The 21,906-nt window shown below is 43.8% G+C and overlaps 1 protein-coding gene across 3 annotated transcripts in view; it reads left to right on the top strand.

The window, feature by feature from the left end:
- Positions 1 to 21,906, top strand: part of DLEC1 (DLEC1 cilia and flagella associated protein) — a 386,841-nt gene that overhangs the window by 115,083 nt on the left and 249,852 nt on the right. For all 3 annotated transcript variants that reach the window (XM_033931738.1, XM_033931737.1, XM_033931739.1), the window contains one exon: positions 12,762 to 12,924. In XM_033931738.1, coding sequence (XP_033787629.1) covers positions 12,762 to 12,924 — 163 coding nt within the window. The remainder of the gene's footprint in view (positions 1 to 12,761; positions 12,925 to 21,906) is intronic.

The raw sequence follows: 21,906 nt of genomic DNA, 5'->3' as shown, positions 1-21,906 counted from the left end.
TTAACAGTGATATTCAGTCCATTAATTGGCTAAGTAACCATATAAGCTTAGGACAGCAAAATAGCTGTTTTAACTTTATGTGCTGAACTTCGCTAGCTGAGCACCAGTCTGAATTAGAGGTCTGCACGGCAACGGGGATCGCGGGAATCCCGCGGGTCCTGCAGGGGTCCCGCGGGAATCCTCCCCTAACCCACGGGGACCCCCCTCTAGCCAACGGGACTCCCACGGGGATGGAAGGCTTTGGAAGCAGGGTTCGTCCATATAATATAATGGACACGTCAGCCTTAGTAAAAGAGGGGGTTTATAAGTTAATTACCTGAACAGAAATCGAAAAAAGGGTCTCACCAAAGAGATTCCACAAGGAAAACAGCAGCACAAACACAAAAGAAACTGCTTTTTATGGGGGCAGGTGGGGATGGAGGTAATTCCTTGCGGGGATGGGTGGAGACGGAGAGGATCCTGGCGGGGATGGGTGGGATTTCTGTCCCCGTGCAACTCTCTAGTCTGAATACTAGCCTGTCCTCTGTTAACTTCTAGATTGGTGGACATACCTGGATATTCAATTTGGGCAGCCGCTCATGACCTGGCTTTGAATATCCAGTGTCAAGTCAGCATGGAGCTGGAAGTGGCTTATCAGCCACTCACTTCCATAGGCTGTTATCAACCACTATAGTTTCTCTCTTTTTCTAAAAGCCTTATTATTTACTTTTTATTGCTTATTAAGATAGCAAAGGTCAGCCTCGGCTTAGTGATGTTTAACAACAGGCTTTTATTAATAATGATAGGAGTCGCCATACACCAAATTACGAGCAATTGGAAGAATTGGACGAGGCTTAATTATAGTTTTTGGTGGAATTCACTGTGTCATATGTATAAAATGGAAAGGACATTGGCCATTCAGAAAGGGAATTTTAAGAGGTTTCAAAATATTGTAACGTTTAAATAGTTTTCCCCTTTAAATATGCACATCCGGGAGGGGGGAGGTGGGGGGATGATAGGTTAATGAATTTTGAATAATTGATATGGATGATTATAGATATTTTATGTATGGGCATTGTGATTGTTTAGGGGGGAGGGGGGATTAATTCTGAAATGGATATTATGAGAATATTAAGTGTGATATTTGAGTATAAAATGTTATATTTACTGTTACACTTATACTAAGTATTGAAAATAATAAAGAAGTAGAAAAAAAAAGATAACAAAAGTCAGCCTCAGCTTAGTGATGTTTAACATGCTTGAGAAGTACAAATGGCTTTTAGTATAAAACTTTATTATGTCTATACATTTTCAGCTGCCTTTTAGTTCCTGCATTCCAGCATTGCAGTCTACATTCACTGTAAGGATTCACAGAGTGCCATTTCTGCTCAACAAAAGCAGACTTGTCAGGGAGAAAATAAAAAGCAGCTTATATGAAGGGTGAAAATACTTATTCTTATTTTGTCTAGCAGGCTTATAGTGCTATACAATATCATAACGTATACTCGGTAACATTCAGCTCCTCAGAAAAATAAATGTCTGTGACAGAGTGTCCTAGTGTGGCAGGCTAGTGTTGTAGAGCAGGCTGGCCTGAATTATCAGGAACAATTAGCACATGTTTCACAAACACTTTTAACATAAATAAAGTGTTTTCTTTATTGGTTTGCCTCACACTTAGGGCTAGATTCATTAAGCAAACCAATCGTGTACCGATCGGTTTGCAAGCCCGATTTCCCTCCGACCCGATTCACTAACCAGTGTAGTGATCCCATCTCGATCCGTGCATGCAAATGAGGGGAATCGGCATGTAAAGGACGCGATTCACTACCCTTTTTTCCTGACACATTGACTGGTTGGCCGATGAAGAACAAGTGACTGGTGAGAACCAGTCGCTTGTGTAAAAAACTGCTCTCTGCCCCAATTCTCTTGCTCTGGCCACCCTGCTAAAGGTGCTTTTTATTTTTTCTATCTGAGGCTCCACTAGGAGTACTATCTGCCTCAACTCTGGCTCCCCGGCTCTCCTGCTCTCTGCCTGCCCTGAATCTCTCTGGCTCTCTGGCTCTCCTGCTCTCTACTTGCCCTGACTCTCACTGGCTCCCTGGCTCTCCTGCTCTCTGCCGTAACCTGCTCTCTACTTGCCCTGACTCTCACTGGCTCCCCCGCTCTCCTGCTCTCTGCCTGCCCTGACTCTCTCTGGCTCCCCGGCTCTCCTCTCTGCCGCAACCTGCTCTCTGCCTGCCCTGACTCTCTCTGGTTCTTCCGACTCTCCTGCTCTCTGCCGCAACCTGCTCTCTACTTGCCCCGACTCTCTCTGGCTCCCCGGCTCTCCTGCTCTCTGCCGCAATCTGCTCTCTACTTGCCCTGACTCTCTCTGGCTCCCCGGCTCTCCTGCTCTCTGCTGCAACCTGCTCTCTACTTGCCCTGACTCTCACTGGCTCCCCCGCTCTCCTGCTCTCTGCCGCAACCTGCTCTCTGCCTGCCCTGACTCTCTTCGGGTCTCCCGACTCTCCTGCTCTCTGCCGCAACCTGCTCTCTGCCTGCCCTGACTCTCTCTGGTTCTCCCGACTCTCCTACTCTCTGCCGCAACCTGCTCTCTGCCTGCCCTGACTCTCTCTGGTTTTTCCAGCTCTCCTGCTCTCTGCCGCAACCTTCTCTCTACTTGCCCTGACTCTCTCTGGCTCCCCGGCTCTCCTGCTCTCTGCCGCAACCTTCTCTCTACTTGCCCTGACTCTCTCTGGCTCCCCGGCTCTCCTGCTCTCTGCCGCAACCTGCTCTCTGCCTGCCCTGACTCTCTCTGGTTTTTCCAGCTCTCCTGCTCTCTGCCGCAACCTTCTCTCTACTTGCCCTGACTCTCTCTGGCTCCCCGGCTCTCCTGCTCTCTGCCGCAACCTTCTCTCTACTTGCCCTGACTCTCTCTGGCTCCCCGGCTCTCCTGCTCTCTGCCGCAACCTGCTCTCTGCCTGCCCTGACTCTCTCTGGTTTTTCCAGCTCTCCTGCTCTCTGCCGCAACCTTCTCTCTACTTGCCCTGACTCTCTCTGGCTCCCCGGCTCTCCTGCTCTCTGCCGCAACCTGCTCTCTGCCTGCTCCGACTCTCTCTGGTTTTCCCGACTCTCCTGCTCTCTTGCCGTCCTTTCCTGTAGCACGAGCCCATGATTTTAACCCGCTTTAAACCTGCAGGTTAAAACCTTAGGCTCACACTGCGGGGAGGGGCAGCAGAGAGCAGGAGAGTCGGGCCAGTAAAAAAAGTAAACAACCCCCCCCCACCCCCAGACAGCAAACACATGCACAGACCATCTACAGGCAAAGTAGGTGGTCTGCGCATGCATTGGGATCGCTACCTAGCAATCCAGGTCAGCGGATGGGGGTGTGCCTCTGACCGCCCCCATTTGAATGTTCTTGTTTCCTGAATCAATCAGCCCTGCCCGGATTAGACACGGATCGGTCACGATCGGGCAGGTTAATGAATCTAGCCCTTAGAGTTAGATGTTGCACTAAAGTCAGCGATCATCGCTAAACCTGTTTTCACAACTTTAGCGACAATCACTGTTACTGATCCAGTGCACAAAACGGCCCATCGCATGTTTTTCCCCTTGAATGTCCATTTTCCGATCCAGCCATGCAAATTAGCATAACCCCATGCAAAATAGCCAAATGATTGATGCACTAACATCGCTTGACTATTCCAAATGGGGTTTTAGCGATCGTAAAAAATGACTGGGCTAGACTGGGTCCAAAATAGGTGTGTCAAAATCCTCAGCAAAGCAGAAATGGAGTAGATCCCAGATGAGATAAAGCAACTTAAAAATACCCGATCTGGGCCACATTTAGCCCCAAATTGGGATGCATCAGGGGTAATATTCTAAAACACTGTTCTTCAACCTTTTGACACCTATGGACCGGTGGAAATAAAATAATTATTTTGTGGACCGGCATCAGTCTGCGGACCAGCAGTTGAAGAACACTGGGCTAATTCGTGCCCATCTCCACCCAATCTCCGCCCCAGACCCCGCCCCCATAATAGAAAGAGTAATTTGATGCCAATTCAATCCCTGTTACTAATTGTAACACCATTTTTTCTATTCATTTTTCATACACACACACACACACACAGAATATAATTGTATTAACAACACATAATGGTTAACCACAAAATTAAAATATACAAAGCACAATGTATGCTTTTCAACATTCATTCCTACCAGAAAACAGATAACCCCTGTGCAAATGGAGGACCAAAAACTAAAAATACTAATATTTACAAACAAACCCTAAGATGCAAGACTCTGCAAGCAGTACAACCCCAGAGGAAAAGAAACAAATGCATTTCTTCCTGAACAGACAGCAGATGTAAATCAATCACTAAATAAAATAATAAAAGCATTCCCCCTATCGTTGTTGTCTCTCTCCCTCCATGGTGTGCCTTGCTTTCCGGTGTTATCTTTGGGCCGGTCCACAGTGCGATCAATGTGGCATCATCGGGCTGGGTCCCTGAGTGCTCCATTGCACAAAGCTATGGGCAGCGGCTCCTCACGCACATCCCACGCCTCATCTTGAAGCTTTCCCTCTGACGTTGTAACGTCAGAGAGAAGGCTTCCAGTTCAGGTGCAAGCCGCGCATAGGAGCCTTTTCCCACAGCTTTGTACACTGCAGCACTCAGGGACCCAGCCCGAAGACACCGAGTTGATCGCACCGTGAACTGGTGGCTGAAGAACACAGTCTTGGGCCCGATGGACGTGCCAGCTCTGTGGACCGTCAGAAAATTTCTGTGGACCGGCACCAGTCCATGGACCGGCGGTTGAAGAACACTGTTCTAAAACATATATGAGGAGTTCAATTGTAAAAAAATAAAAAAAATTGCTTACAGAAATTCCTAGTTTCCACCATCTCCTTCGAAGTAGTCCCCTTGAGAATGTATACAGCGATCCCAGCATATGTCCAATGAGTCCATGCATCTATGGAAGTCATCTTGGGTGAGTGCCTTGAGGACCTCCTGCAATTCTGCCTGGATCTTTTCAGTCGTGTTAAAATGGCACCCTTTCAGTCTTAATTTCATTTTGGGGAATAGGAAAAAATATCAAAGAGTGCTACGTCAGGCGAATAGGGAGGATGCATAATCACTGTAATATTTCTGGAAGTCAGGAATTGTCGAACAATGAGTGATGTGTGAGCGGGTGCATTGTCATGGTGGAGCAACCAATTTTTGTTTTTCCACTTGTCTGTGCAGAAGTGCATCTCATGTTCAATTCATCTGACAAAATTTGTTGAACTGTCCCGTATGACTGTCCAACTATCTCACAAACATCGTGGATAGTTTGCCTACGATCTGCTATGGTTTACAGTGTTGTGCTTGTTGATGGTCGTCCAGAACGGTCATCGTCATGGACAGATGTTTGTCCATCCCTGAAGCATTTGTACCAAAGAAAGGTTTTGTTTTGGTACATGGCATTATCTCCAAAGGTTTCCAGCAGTTTCCAAAAGTTTCCAGCAGTTTCTGCAGCAGTTTTGTAATTTTGAAATAACAAATTTTGATGCAGATTCATTGCTCAGTAAAATCCGTCTTATCGAAATCCACTGAGTCACTAATACACAACCTTACAAAATTGCACAGAACAAAGCAACGCAACCACTCAGCTGCATGCCTGTTGGCATGCTGATTTACAATGCATACTGCCAGACACCTCTAGCAGCGGAAGGGCATACTATATCCAGTTTGTGCGTGCTGTTTACATTCCCGAAAATTTTGGGTAGCACCTCTTACATTAAAACAAAAAAATTAGACAAAAAACCAAAATAATTTAAATGGGATCTAAAATAACAAACAACTCTAATAAATATATGACTAAAACTGTGTTACCGACAGGTCTGCCTGCCTTCATTTTTTTTTCAATGGCACAGATATTTTGTGTGTGTTACATACACAAAATATCTGCTCCCATAAAAAAAAGATGAAAAATCTCCCACCACCGATGATGGCCCTCCCTGATGACCCCTGACAAACGCAGCCCTCCCTGATCTACAGATGGCAGGAAGGATGCCCACTCCCTCCTGCCACAAAAGCCCCCCACGTCAATCGCTCCCCCCCAATCATCCCCTACCCCCTGAAAAAAGGCAGGAGGGATGCCCACTTCCTCCTGCCATGAAAGCCTCCCTGTACCAGTCACCCCCCCCATCATCCCCTACCCCCCTGAAAAAAAAGGTAGGAAGGATGCCCCTCCTTCCTGCCACCAGAGGCCCCCTCGAACCCACCTCGTACCTTTTAAGTTGGGAGCAGGAAGGGTGCTGAGTCCCTCCTTCTATGAAGCCGCCAACTCTACAGTGCCGGGCCTTCCCCTCCCGAGGGACTTAAGGCCTTGATTGGCTCAAATGTCTCAGGCCCTTCCCCTTGGGAGGGGTCTTAGGCATCTGAGCCAATCAGGGACTTCCTTAGGCTCATTCCTCTGTATCCTAGATACAAGGGGGAGGAACCAAAGGCTTTTTTTTTTATTGACAAGCAATCAGGAAAGACTTGAAATATATATCATACGGCTTGCACAACAGGAAAAAATTCCACTTCAATATTGATATTATTATTATTATAGAGCTCTCAGACACCCGTACTGTCTAATCAATAATGATTGTTCCGACAGCCATAACAGGGTGGTAGTATCTTTCATTGAGCTCTATACAAGCGTGCAAAACTTTTTTTAGATTAAAAGTACAATAGTGTGTAAACTTTTCAAACTTTAAAGTACTTATAATAACTTATCTTATTAAAGTGCCTGTGCCCTACGGGACCCGTTTCACCGTGAAATCGGCTTCTTCAGGGGTCAAATGTCAGGCATAAAATCTATAAAACACAAGAACAAAAAACACACAATTGTGAATAATAATTTTAAAACGCCAAAGATCTAAAACTACAAATGCGAGGTTACTTACTGAGCAGCTCTCTTATCGTCGGCATTAAGCAACAAAATGGCGCTGGCACTGCTAGAACGCCGCGCATGCGCTTTTAAATGGCCCTCATTAATAATTCATGTAAATTAAAGAGCCCCTCTCTTCCTTTTAAACTTATAAGCTAGTTAAAATATATAAATGTTATTGACAATACACGCTAGTAAAAAGAACTCCATTCTACCGTCGTGTTTAAACCCCTAGGTTTCACAGTACCCAGTTTAAAGATCCAGCGTGTTTCTCTCTGCAGTAATCGTCTCTGTCTATCTCCTCCCCGAGCAAAAGGAATTTCTTTATCTATACAAAAACATTTTAGGTCATCAAACTTATGATTTGACTGTGTACAATGATCAACTAAAGGAGCATTTAGCCTTTCACGTTTCAGATTAGATTTATGTTCTGTCATCCTGACTTTAAATGGACGTATTGATTTTCCCACGTACCATTTGTTGCAGGGACAGACAATTACGTAGATGATATGATCTGAAGTACATGTTAAGAAGTGTTTGATAGAATATATTTTGTTGTCTATTGGATTTTGAAATTCTTTTATGTTCACTGTTATAGAACAAATAGCACACTTTCCACATTTGAAAAAACCAAAAGGAAGTAAATTGTTCTCTCTATTATATTCAAGTCTATTCAATGTAGGGGATAATACATCTCTCAAATTCTTATCTCTGGAAAATGCTATACGCAAATCAGTGTCTTGAAAAATTGGATGAGTTTTCATAATCTTCCAATTGGTTTTTAAAATATTAGCCACATCATTGCCCTGTTTTGAATACTTCATTACACATGTCATCATTTCTTCTTTAAACTCTGTGTTGTTCTGACACTTTTTCTCTAATAACCATTCACGTTGATAATACTATACAATTCACAATGAAATATTCTAATACACAGATTAATTTCCTGGATGTACTTATAACACAAGTGAATGACCAGTTTGAGTTTGATGTGTATACTAAACCCACCGATAGGAATACCTTCTTAGATTATCGCAGTTGCCATCCAGTCAGTTTAAAAAATAATCTACCATTCTCTCAATTTTGAGATTAAAACGCAATTGTTCAAATTTGAAACTTTTTAATCACCGAGCAAAATATCTGATGAAAAAATTAGAAAATCGGGGGTATCCGAAAAAAGTACTAAAACGAGCTTTCAGAAGAGCTAAATATTATCAACGTGAATGTCAATAACATTTATATATTTTAACTAGCTTATAAGTTTAAAAGGAAGAGAGGGGCTCTTTAATTTACATGAATTATTAATGAGGGCCGTTTAAAAGCGCATGCGCGGCGTTCTAGCAGTGCCAGCGCCATTTTGTTGCTTAATGCCGACGATAAGAGAGCTGCTCAGTAAGTAACCTCGCATTTGTAGTTTTAGATCTTTGGCGTTTTAAAATTATTATTCACAATTGTGTGTTTTTTGTTCTTGTGTTTTATAGATTTTATGCCTGACATTTGACCCCTGAAGAAGCCGATTTCACGGTGAAACGGGTCCCGTAGGGCACAGGCACTTTAATAAGATAAGTTATTATAAGTACTTTAAAGTTTGAAAAGTTTACACACTATTGCACTTTTAATCTAAAAAAATTTTTGCACACTTGTATAGAGCTCAATGAAAGATACTACCACCCTGTTATGGCTGTCGGAACAATCATTATTGATTAGACAGTACGGGTGTCTGAGAGCTCTATAATAATAATAATATCAATATTGAAGTGGAATTTTTTCCTGTTGTGCAAGCCGTATGATATATATTTCAAGTCTTTCCTGATTGCTTGTCATTTATGAATAAGACTTGTTGCCATTAGTTTTGAATTGAGTTTTTTTTAAATTGGACAGATTTTGTGTGTATAACACACGCACATCTGTGCCATTAAAAAAAGCCCTAACAGCAGTGACAGAAGGCTGCTTCCCCTGTCACTGCTGTTAGGGCTCTGCACATGTGCACTGAGTGATTGATCGGTTATGTTTGCATGCAAATGATTTGCAAGTCCGTGCAAATCATTTGCATACAAACTTGATAGTGCATCAGTCGCCAACAGCGATTAAGTTGTTATCTTTAGTGCATCTAGCCCTTAATACAATAATATCACTGGGGGGTAGAGAATGATTGCTGTGGGGGGGCAATTGACATGGAGGAGGGCTTTTGTGGCAGGAGGGAGTGGGCAAAAGACTCTTTGTTGGCCTAACACCTTGTTGGGATCTTTGGGAGGGGATCTGAAGAATCTGATCTTTAAGGGAACTGCAGCATAAAGTGAAGATGTTTGAAGTTTTCTTACCTGTGATTGATGTTTTGCATTATGCTCTGTTATTTTGATATTCCAGCACTATATTTTTTTCATGAGCAGTGGAATAAAAAGCCTGTTTTGATTGTTTGAAGCCTGAACTTTCCTTTTTGTTGCATGTCCTAATTACCAACCTTACCTCGCCTTCCACTCGGCCGAGGTCTGTGTGACCCGTGTCAGGCCTGTGGCTTGGTCCAGTCCGGCCACACCCGGGCACAATATTTACTAGGTGCTGTTATACAAGGTAGCACCTAAGTGCCATAGCGCCTAGCTGCAAGGGGGGCACACATATGGGTGGAGCATGGACATGCTTCCCAGTTATGTGCATAAATTACACTTGTTACTTGGCAGACTTGGGCACACCAACTTACGCCTGCATTGTAATGATTTAAGGTGGTGTGCCTGAATATGGGCGTATTAATGCAGACTTAAGCTAGCATTCTATAATACGTAGAATCTTGGAACCAAGATACTGTTCTAGAATTGGCACTAAATGCACAACTGAGTGCCTAAACCGAGGCAACAATTATAGAATTGTTGGGTTTGTGCCTAGATTAAGCGCCATTTGCATGCTAAGATTATAGAGTACAGTTGACTCCACCTAAGTGCACGTCGGTTAAGCGCACACTTCGGTTATCCGCACCCTACCACCATGGTCCCATTTTTTTTTTTTTTTTTTTAACATTAAAGTCAATGGACGTAAACTCTGTATATTTGCAATTCGGATAAGCACGCAATCCGCTTATGCGCACTGATGTCATAGGTACCACCTCTATTCTTTCACGTTACCTTCACTCCGGTTAAATGCAATCACGTTCCGACTGGGAGGAAAGCCAGTTGGCAGAACAGATTGGCCACAATGGCTAGGCTTCACACCCCACTGGGACACCTGGGAAAGTGAGTGCTCCGCTTCCACTCAAGCTGTAGAGCATAGATTTCCTGTACTTTAGGCCCTAGCAGCCCACATATCATATTTAAATTGAGCTGGCTTAACTACAGCCTCCTCCCACCCCATTCCTATTAAGCGCACACTCCGTTTAAGTGCACGTGGCGACCCGGTCTGAAGACCATGCACTTAAGTGGAGTCAACTGTACTAGAACTTAAACATATGAATGTCACATTCACATGCAGAAGTGCCAACTGGGCACTAAACAGTATTGGACAAGCTTAGAGCACAACTACAAGGGGGCATACGCATGGGTGGAGTATAGGTATAGCATCAATAGGTCTCACAATTACACGCATAATTTATAGACTATTGTAAGTTACACTTTCAAATTGCAACATCTATGCACTAACATTTGCATCTGCCTTTTACCTGGCATAAGTAATAGTGCCTAAGTGTTGGTATGCAAATGCTGACTTCTATAATGGAATGTAAGCACACAGATGCCATTATAGAATTTGTGTTTAGTGCCCAAATTTGGGCAACCTTTATAGGCTTGCCCCCATTTTATATTACATCAGCAACAGAAGTTCACAGATAATAGATCATGGGGCAAAAATGTGTATTTCTTGAATTTTCCTTAGACTGGATTGCTTTCTCCAGCTGAGTTACTAAAGACCTATTTTCACGAGCTTTTACATTAGTCTTCAAATGAGTGTTGCTATTTCCAATTTGTATTTCTTCTTTTAAGATTGAAATCCTCATTCTGATTTGGTTCTGTGTGGTTACAGATCCTGAAGGTCCTGATTTAACAGGCTTTTTAGAATCATCATCTAATGTCTTTTCAACTAGAGGCAGTCTTCTTACCTCTGCTGATGAGGTTGTGACATTAAAGGCATATTTTTGTAAAAAAGATGAGTTATTTGTGGCCAAAAATATTCCTTTTCTCCAGTGTCTATAGCAACTCATGCCCACAGGAGAAAGTTTCTTCTCTTGAAGTCAAAGATACTTAGAAACATAGAAACATGATGGCAGATAAAGGCCAAATGGCCCATGTAGTCTGCCCATCCGCAGTAACCATTATCTGCCTATCCCACGCTTTCTTGAATTCAGACCTCGCATACAACTTTTTCGGAGTTTTCCATGCAAATATTTAATTTCTAAACTAAACTAAACTAAACCTTAAGTTTGTATACCGCATCATCCCATAAAGATAAAGCTCAGCACGGTTTACAGGTAATTCAATATATGAGGGAAGGACATAATAAGAAATTAGAGGTTATGAAGAGGATAGCTACACTTTAAATAGATAACTTTACATTTTGGAGAAAAGCCAGGTTTTCAGATGCTTTCGGAATAACTGGAATGAGCCTAGGTTCTGCAGCGGGACAGGGAGGTTATTCCAAAGCTCAGCGAATTTGAAGAAAAGGGATTTCCCTAATTTACCCGCATACATGATGCCTTTTAACGAGGGGAAAGATAGTTTGAGTATGTGGGCGGATCTGGTAGTGTCAGGTCTCGAAGAATTCCAGGATAGTTTCCAGGATAATTTCCTTTAAGACAATAAGATACACCTATGTAAAATCTACTAAATTGGGAGGCAGAGAGAATTAAGGGATTGATGTGGTATTGATAGTGGGAATTGCTGAGACAGATTATACTGTGTTACAACAGAGTTTGGGAAAACAAAGAGTATTGCTGGGTTTTATAATTTTGATTTGTTGTAAAATAGTTTTGGATTGTTATAGATAAGACAAAATAGAAATTTTTGTGTTGCTGGGGGGGGGTTAAAGTAAAAGTTCTGATGTGAAATAGTTGTGGCTACTAATCTTTCTGGAACTGTAGGGATATTATAATTGTTTGGAGGGCAGGAAGGGGTCTTAAGTAAGGTTTTATTTTGGGTTTTTTAAAGATTAGTTGTATGGCTAATATCTTTCTTTACGTGCCCTACACCCTCTACCCCTGGGATCTAATGTAATACAGAATAAATTGGTTTCAAGGTTTTCAAAATATCTTTTATTGCTTAATATTACATGGAAATTTACTTTTGTAAATTGTTTATTTTCTATTAAAGCAAAAAACATTTGGTAGGTCACCACACTGAACTAAACATAACCATTTGTATATGGTAATAACTTCTGAAATCTTGTTTATCCTCTTAACATTTTATGTAATATTTTTTAGTGATTACTCAGAATATCTCAACGCAAAAAGGTTATGTGAGTAAACTTCAGAAAGTCTGGGGACCGTTAACAGATTTTTGTAATGAATGATTAACTTTTCCCATGATAAGATATTTGATTAGAGGGGAAAAGGGGTGGGATTTTATTTCTCATTATTACATAATATATCAATATTTGAATGAATTCACAATAAAGATGATTTTAGGTATTATTGAATTGGGAGGGAGGGAGGGATGGGGGATTATTATATTCAATAAGAAAGATATAAATTTAGATTTCTTACATAATATTTTAACATTATAGAATACTAATTTCCTAATGAAATGTTAAATTTGATGCTAATATGTGCGTTAATCAAGTGTGTATCTTTAAGTTTTATATGAGTTTAATTGATACACTTGTTGTAACATACGAAAATGAATAAAGAATTATAAAATAAAAGAATATCTCATTATGAAGCTTTTGCCTATTTATTGTTTCACCAGGTCTTGGACAGCTGATAGGTCTGGAGCTTATATCTGTTAGTGATAATGAAAGCAGACTTGAACTTGGTGAGCTTAAAGATTTAGCAGCTGAGTACATTGTGCGTTTTGAGTCCTCAAATCTATTTGCCACATCAGAAAAGAAGCTGCTCATAAGAAATTACACGTATGTAAATATTGACTTAGCATCTATATGTAATGTCCTTTTATTGTGTATGATTTTATAAATGTTGATTATCTTTTTCCATGTGACATAAATTCTGTAGATTTTGTTGTTGAATTTTATCAGACAAGCAAGATGAAACAACCACAAAAGAAGGTGACATCATCCATCAGTGCCAATGCAGAGCATTTCATAGGTAGCCATGTGACTGATGAAAGTCCCTTTTGAACATGTACAGGGCAATTCTATAAATTGAATACTCACATTTACACATGTGTTGCATGGATAAATGTTTAGTGTACTAGCATTTATGTGTGTATGTATGCACATACTCACATAAGTGCTAATAGAGCATCTAAATACTATTCTAGTGCAATAGATGTGTCATTCTGAATGGACGAGTAATATCCAAGTGCTCAAGAGCCATGCAGAAGGAATCCACTCCAACTTTTGAATCCCTCCTTCTTCACTAAAGGACTCTGCTGCCCCCTTCAGTTTTTTTTTCTGCACATGAGCCGTAAGGAGTCTTTCTGATCTGCTCTGTTTATTTCTTTGTTTTTCCAGTCTTTTTCATGCTATTTTGATTGAGTTCTGTGCTAAGAGCTCCCCTAGTTGAGAGTCCAGCTCTGCCTGTATGAAGGAGAAGCAGAGTGAGGTCTGCAGCTGACAGGCCAGTCCCTCTGTGGTATCTGTTGGCCAACCTGCAGAAACCTTTTTAAAGCTCAGGATTTGTTCCCCTCATAGCATTGTTCACCTACTGCGTCACAGGGGCTTGAGGTCATTCTAATACATTGGAGGTTTAGCAGCGCCTTCAAGGCTCTCTCAGTGGCACATGTAGTAGGAGTGGACAATGTCCAAGCTAATTTCCTTAGCAAACAGACACTGGATCCAATCGAGTGGATGCTGTCTGCATCAGCCTTCCAAGCCATTGTTCATCGCTGGTTTTGGAGGGGGTTGTGTCCAGCAGGAAAGATTGGGCCAGATTCAGAAAGATTCAAGGGGGGGGGTCATGAGGGATCGCAGCAGGAGAGACTGGACATCTCTCCTTCCGGGGAAGATTTGAGGGGGTCGCAGGGGAACACAGCAGAAGAGACTGAGCATCTCTCCTGCCGCGATCATTACTAGTGCAGGGGTAAGGGTTGCCTGGGCCAATGAGCTGATTGCAGCAGCCACGATCAGCTCAGCGGCCCAATTCAGAACTTATACCTGTTTTGACTTGGTCTAAGTCAAAACATATAAGTTCTGTCTGGCAACCTGTCAAAGTTTTTTGGTTATGGCTGCCAGACGACTAAGTCTAGGTGGGCCCACCTCCCACCCTATCCACTCCTTCAAAAACGCCCCTTTTCACTCTGGGCGTACAGAGACAGTGAAAAGGCCTAAGCTGGTTTTAGATACGTCTAAAACCAATTTTGATTATCGGTGCTTGGACGATCTGTCTTTTAGATCGTCCAAGCACCGATAATCACAGCGTCCAGTTTAGCCTCTTCCCTGCTGAAGCAGGTGACCAAACGCTAAGCTAGTCTTGCGGGGCAGCCTTCATGGTTTTCGGGGCTTGGCACAGCTGGTAATCCCATCCACCATGCTGAAGATCCTGCACAGCCTTAGAAAGTTCAGTTTCACCACATTTATGTGACCTAAGCCCCAGGAGCCGGATACTTTTTCACCAGTTTTGAAATTGTTGCGCTCTGGATTTCAGACCACTATGTTTTTCCCCTATGCGGTCCCAATCCATCTACACAGTGTCTCTAAGAGGCATTACTCTTTTCAACATGTCCTAGACTCACCGTAATGCTTGCGCTGCCTGACCCTGATCTGGGGGATCCAGGTGCAGATGATTTACTTGCTGACCCCTTATTTACAGGTGCAGCGTTTCCCGGGATGGGAAATCAGGAACTGTGTGCTGGATCTGTGGATCCTTCTGGGGTTTTGGGAGCCTGGAAATGCTCTCACAGGCCTGTGCCTATTTGAATTTGCAGCTTTGCTAGCCCTTTATGGGAGAACTTTTTGTTCTCTCTGCCAACTCCGGCCACTTCTTCCTCCTGGCTTTGTAGTATATACTTGCTACTTTCCCCTGGTACCCTGATATATGCATTATCCCAGGACAAGCAGGCAGCATATTCTCAACATGTGGGTGATGTCACCAACGTAGACCCGCAGCGGATAGTGTCACAAGCAGACTTGCTTGAAGATCTTTTAAGAGCATGCGCGAGTGCCTTCCTGCCCGAGTTAGGGCGCGTGTCTCCTGTGAAGTACCTCAGTTCAAGGTTTTTCCGCAGAGCCGAGAAGTCTTTTTTCACTTCAGCTCTACAGCTCTTCGTTGCCTTCTCGCACCGTGGCTTTGTTATTTTTTTCAGTCGCTTTACTCGCGCGTTTTCTATCTTTTCTCCTTAAAAAAAAAAAGTTTTTATTTTGTCTTTTTTTCGATCAGTGGCCTTTGGGCCTAGGCCAGGCTGCCGAACCTCGTTCCTTTGCGGGACTCTCTTTTTTCTATGTTCTGGCCTCTTAAAAAGTTTAAAAAGTGTAGCCAGTGCGGCTGGGTTATTTCAATCACTGACTCTCATCAGTGATGTATTGTTTGCCTGGGTTCCGAACATTGTCCCGACACTTGTTCGCACTGTGCAACTCTTCAACCTCGAACCCTTCGCAGACGCCATGCTAAAATTCTTCAACTATTTGACACTATGGAGCAGTCTGCTGAGAGGATCTCGACCTCAGCTTTGGGGGCGACCTCGACTTCCAAGACCTCGACCTCAACCCCCGGAGTGGCCTCGACCAAGGCCTCGACCTCGGCTGCAGTCCCTTCTAAGTCTTCATCTGTGGGTAAATCTCCTATTTCTCCTTCAGGTACCCTTCCTAAGAAGCCTCCAGAGTCTCCGGCATCCCAGGCCGTGCCCACGGTCCTGCCAGCCTCTACGAGACCTCCAGCTAAGCGTGCCTCCAAACATAGGGAATACTCATCCTGGAGGTCGCCCTCTTTGGAGCGCACTGCTGTACTTTCGAGACCTAATCCTTTCGTCTCGGTGCCTATGTTCGAGGATGCGGACTGGAATGTTCCGTCTGCGGAATCGGAAAGAATAGGGAGATAGTGGATGCCTTTCAAGAGGCTCTGCTCAGACAAATGGTGACGGAACCTACAAGGGAAAAAGCGATATTGGATCTGGTCCTCACAAATGGAGAGAGTATCTCTAATGTTCGAGTGGGTGCTCACCTGGGAAGTAGCGATCATCAAACAGTTTGGTTTGATATAACGGCTAAAGTGGAGAGCGGCCGCACGATACTTAAAGTCCTAGATTTCAAACGTACGGACTTTAATGCAATGGGAAAGTACCTGAAGAAAGAGCTGTTAGGATGGGAGGACATAAGAGAAGTGGAAAGACAGTGGTCTAAGCTGAAAGGAGCGATAAAAATGGCTACGGATCTTTATGTGAAGAAAATCAATAAAAACAAGAGAAAAAGGAAGCTGATATGGTTCTCCAACCTAGTGGCTGAGAAAATAAAGGCAAAAGAGTTGGCGTTCATGAAATATAAAAAAAAACCAAGAAGAGGAGAGCAGAAAGGACTACAGGGTGAAACTGAAAGAAGCCAAGAGAGAGATACGTTTGGCGAAGGCACAGGCGGAAGAACAAATGGCTAAAAATGTAAAAAAGGGATATAAAAATTTTTTCATATATATTAGTGAAAGGAGGAAGATAAAAAATGGAATTGCTAGGCTAAAAGATGCTGGGAACCAATATGTGGAGAGTGATAAGGAGAAAGCAAATGTGCTAAACAAATACTTCTGTTCTGTGTTCACAGAAGAAAATCCTGGAGAAGGACCGAGATTGTCTGGCAAAGTTACACGAGAAAATGGAGTAGATTCTGCGCCGTTCACGGAGGAGGGTGTTTATGAGCAACTTGAAAAACTGAAGGTGGACAAAGCGATGGGACCAGACGGGATCCATCCCAGGATACTAAGGGAGCTCAGAGAGGTTCTGGCGAGTCCTATTAAAGACTTGTTCAACAAATCTCTGGAGACGGGAGTGATTCCTGGGGATTGGAGGAGAGTGGATGTGGTCACTATTCATAAAAGTGGTCACAGGGATGAAGCAGGAAACTACAGGCCGGTGAGCCTCACTTCAGTTGTTGGAAAAATAATGGAAGTGTTGCTGAAAGAAAGGATAGTGTACTTCCTTGAATCTAATTGGTTACAGGATCCGAGGCAACATGGCTTTACAAAAGGTAAATCGTGCCAAACGAACCTGATTGAATTTTTTGATTGGGTGACCAGAGAGCTGGATCGAGGACATATGCTAGATGTAATTTACTTGGATTTCAGCAAAGCCTTTGATACAGTTCCTCATGGGAGGCTGTTGAACTTGAAGGGCTGAAGTTAGGACCCAAAGTGGTGAACTGGGTCAGAAACTGGCTGTCGGACAGACGCCAGAGGATGGTGGTTAATGGAAGTCGCTCGAAGGAAGGAAAGGTGACTAGTGGAGTCCCTCAGGGTTTGGTGCTGTTCAATATGTTTGTGAGTGACATTGCTGAAGGGTTAGAAGGAAAAGTGTGCCTTTTTGCAGATGATACCAAGATTTGTAACAGAGTAGACACCGAAGAGGGAGTGGAAAATATGAAAAAGGATCTGCAAAAGTTAGAGGAATGGTCTAATGCCTGGCAACTAAAATTCAATGCAAAGAAATGCAGAGTAATGCATTTGGGGATTAATAATAGGAAGGAACCGTATATGCTGGGAGGAGAGAAGCTGATATGCACGGATGGGGAGAGGGACCTTGGGGTTATAGTGGCTGAAGATCTAAAGGCGAAAAAACAGTGTGACAAGGCGGTGGCTGCTGCCAGAAGGATGCTGGGCTGTATAAAGAGAGGCGTAGTTAGTAGAAGGAAGAAGGTGTTGATGCCCCTGTACAGGTCATTGGTAAGGCCCCACTTGGAGTATTGTGTTCAGTTTTGGAGACCGTATCTGGCGAAAGATGTAAGAAGACTTGAGGCAGTCTAGAGGAGGGCGACGAAAATGATTGGAGGCTTGCACCAGAAGACATATGAGGAGAGACTGGAAGCCCTGAATATGTATACCCTAGAGAAAAGGAGAGACAGGGGAGATATGATTCAGACGTTCAAATGCTTGAAGGGTATTAACATAGAACAAAATCTTTTCCAGAGAAAGGAAAACGGTAAAACCAGAGGACATAATTTGAGGTTGAGGGGTGTTAGATTCAGGGGCAATGTTAGGAAATTCTACTTTACGGAGAGGGTAGTGGATGCTTGGAATGCGCTCCCGAGAGAGGTGGTGGAGAGTAAAACTGTGACTGAGTTCAAAGAAGCGTGGGATGAACACAGAAGATTTAGAATCAGAAAATAATATTAAATATTGAACTAGGCCAGTACTGGGCAGACTTGCACGGTCTGTGCTTGTATATGGCCGTTTGGTTTAGGATGGGCTGGGGAGGGCTTCAATGACTGGGAGGGTGTAGATGGGCTGGAGTAAGTCTTAACTGAGATTTCGGCAGTTGGAACCCAAGCACAGTACTGGGTAAAGCTTTGGATTCTTGTCCAGAAATAGCTAAGAAGAAAAAAAATAAAAAAAATAAAAAATTTAAATTGAATCAGGTTGGGCAGACTGGATGGACCATTCGGGTCTTTATCTGCCGTCATCTACTATGTTACTGTGTTACTATGTTACATGTTGAAAACCATTCTAACCATTCAGATTTCCTCAGTCCTGGCTCAACTTGTCCCAACCTCGATCCTGCTTCCTATGAGCCAGCCTGAGCCTCCTGTCGAAGCACCTCGAGGCAAGCCTCAAAAGTCTTGTCGCTTATCATCCTGTGACTCTTCGCCTCCTCCTGGGACAGAGTCTCCTCAACCTCGATCAAGGCATCACTCGAGGCATTCAAGGCATCTTGCTTCTCTCAAGCAAAAGGACTCTCCTCCTCCCAGTACTGAGTCTTCTATGCCTCGTTTATCGAGGGCCATCAAGGCTCCTTCAAAAACTAAACATAAGTCTTGGTCTCACAAAACTTCTACACCTGCTGCTTCAGTCTCGAAGCCCGTCCAGGTCAAAGACTCCTCCATCGAGACTGCCTCCGAGGGAGTTTTCTCCTGCTACCTCGACCCATTCAGTTCCTCGGACCCCAGGGAGTTCACCATCGAGGCTTCTAAAGCGCAAACACTCTCTGACTCCTCCTATCACAGGTAGTGGAGCTTCCTCAGTGACCATGGTGCTGGACTCTGAACCTCCTTCTCAATATTCCAGAGAGGCTTCTTCATCATATTCTGCGGTTCCTAGGTCTCGCTCTCCTTCTCCTGAAGAGCCATCTACCTCCAAGTCTGCCTCTTTTGCGAGATTTGTCTTTGACATGGGAAAAGCTCTTCAGCTGGATCTCCACTCTGACTCTAAGTACACTCCTGAGTACTTGGCTGACATGGAGTTACCTCATCCACCCAAGGAGACCTTGAGGCTTCCCATGACTCCTGTCTTAAAACAAACTTTCCTCAGGAATATGGAAACTCCTTACTCTATTATGGCCATACCTTCTGAACTGAAATCCAGGTATCGCACCGTCCCTTGTAAGGGATTTGAGAAATCCCAATTAACTCACCAGTCCTTAATTGTGGAATCTTCATTAAAGAAAGCTCAACCATCTAAGATCTACGCTGCGGTCCCTCCATTCAGGGAGGGCCGTACCAAGGACAAGTTTGGCTGCAGGCTATATCAGAATTCCATGAGGGCGAACAGAATTCTCAACTACAATTATATTTTCACTGCTTATTTTAATCACTTCCTCAAAATAATGCCTAAGTTTTTCCCGGCTCTTGAAGAGCAGTGTCTTCCTGAGTTCAAACAGATTATTCGTACTCTGTCACAATTTCGACTCTTCATGTTACAAGCCATGTACGATGCCTTTGAGCTCTCATCCAGAGTTTCTGCCTTTGCGGTGGCCTTTGCGCTTGGCTCCGCATTGTGGGCATGGACCCTAATTTACAGGATCTAGCGAATTTGCCTTGCCAAAGCAATGAACTTTTTTGATGATTCCATCGAGGCTGCTACAAAGCGTCTCTCTGAACATGAACACTCTTTTGCCTCCTTGATTCAGCCAAAGCCTAAGATTCCTCCTGCTCAGCCTTACAAGCCTCTACCAAGCCTCAAAAAACGACGCCAGCTTTTTCCAGGCCCCCGCCTAGACGTCCGCCATAGCAGCAAAGACAGCAGAAACCTCAGAATCCTGCTGCGGCTAAACATAGAAACATAGAAACATAGAAATAGACGGCAGATAAGGGCCACGGCCCATCTAGTCTGCCCACCCTAATGACCCTCCCCTACCTTTGCCTAGTGAATAGAGCCCACGTGTCGATCCCATTTGGCCTTAAAATCAGGCACGCTGCTGGCCTCAATCACCTGCAGTGGAAGATTATTCCAGCGATCAACCACCCTTTCAGTGAAAAAGAATTTCCTGGTGTCACCTCGTAGTTTCCCACCTCTGATTTTCCACGGATGCCCTCTTGTTGCCGTGGGTCCCTTGAAAAAGAAGATATCTTCTTCCGCTACGATGCGGCCCGTGAGATACTTGAACGTCTCGATCATGTCCCCCCTCTCTCTGCGCTCCTCAAGCGAGTATAGCTGCAGTTTATCTAAACTAGCTCAGTCTTTTTGACATTCTCAGTCTGAGCATGCCAACCTCCCTCCATCAGACTTCTCTGCTCCCATTGGAGGTCAATTTCATCATTTGTATCACCAGTGGGAGCTGATCACTTCAGATCTCTGGGTTCTCAACATCCTTCTGGAGGGATAACCACTTCACTTTCTTCAAGTACCTCCAGATCTCCCAAGAGAGTATCCTTCCAGTTCGTCGCAACTTCCACTTCTCCTTCAGGATGCTCAGGCTCATCTTCACCTTTGAGCTGTCGAGTAGGTTCCCTTGAACCAACGGGACACGGGGTTTTCTTCCCATTATTTTCTAGTCCCAAAGAAGACGGGGGATTTGCGACCCATTCTGGACTTCAGTGCCCTCAACAAATTTCTAGTCAAAGAGAAGTTTTGGATGCTTTCTTTACCAACTTTGTATCCCCTGATGGATCAGGGGGATTGGTTATGCTCTCTGGATCTCAAAGAGGCTTACACTCATATTCCAATCCATCCAGCCTCTTGCAGATACTTAAGATTTTGGGTGGGGAATCTTCATCTTCAATACCGAGTTCTTACTTTTGGACTCGCCTCATCCCTCAGAGTTTTCACGAAGTGTCTGGTGGTGGTGGCTGCAGCCCTCCATACCCAGGGTCTTTAAGTTTTTCCATACCTGGACGACTGGCTCATCAAAGCCCACTCTCAACAAGGGGTTATTGCAGTGACCCGACAGACTATTATGTTCCTCCAATGTCTGGGGTTCAAAGTCAGTTTTCCAAAATCCCAGTTGGACCCCTCTCAAACTCTTCAGTTCATTGGGGCCATTCTGGACACTGTCCAGCTCAGAGCGTTCCTCCCTCAACCAAACCAAGATGCTCTCATTCGCCTTTGCCATCAAGTGACTCCTCTCGCATCAATTTCAGTGAGACAAATGATGATTCTACTTGGTCACATGGCCTCTACAGTTGACGTGACTCCTTTTGCCAGACTTCACATCTTAATACCTCTGTGGACCCTGGCATCTCAGTGGCAGCAAGCTTCCGACCCACTCTCTCAACACATCACTCCTTTGTTGAGACAGTCTCTCCACTGGTGGATGCTCTCTTCCAATCTTTCCAGAGGTTTGCTTTTCCACGATCCCCCTCATCAGAAGGTTATCAGAACAGATTCTTCAACCTACGCTTGGGGAGCCCACCTTGACAGTCTCCGTACTCAAGGTCATTGGTTCAGCACAGATCATCTCTGTCACATCAATCTGTTAGAACTCAGAGTGATTTTCAATGCTCTCAAAGCTTTTCAGCATTTTCTTCACGATCAGGTAGTCCTTGTCCGGACAGACAACCAAGTCGCCATGTACTATGTCAACAAGC

Source organism: Geotrypetes seraphini, chromosome 2, assembly GCF_902459505.1.
Source record: "Geotrypetes seraphini chromosome 2, aGeoSer1.1, whole genome shotgun sequence".
NCBI classification, from domain to species: domain Eukaryota; kingdom Metazoa; phylum Chordata; class Amphibia; order Gymnophiona; family Dermophiidae; genus Geotrypetes; species Geotrypetes seraphini.
This window is presented reverse-complemented; position numbering and strand designations above follow the sequence as displayed.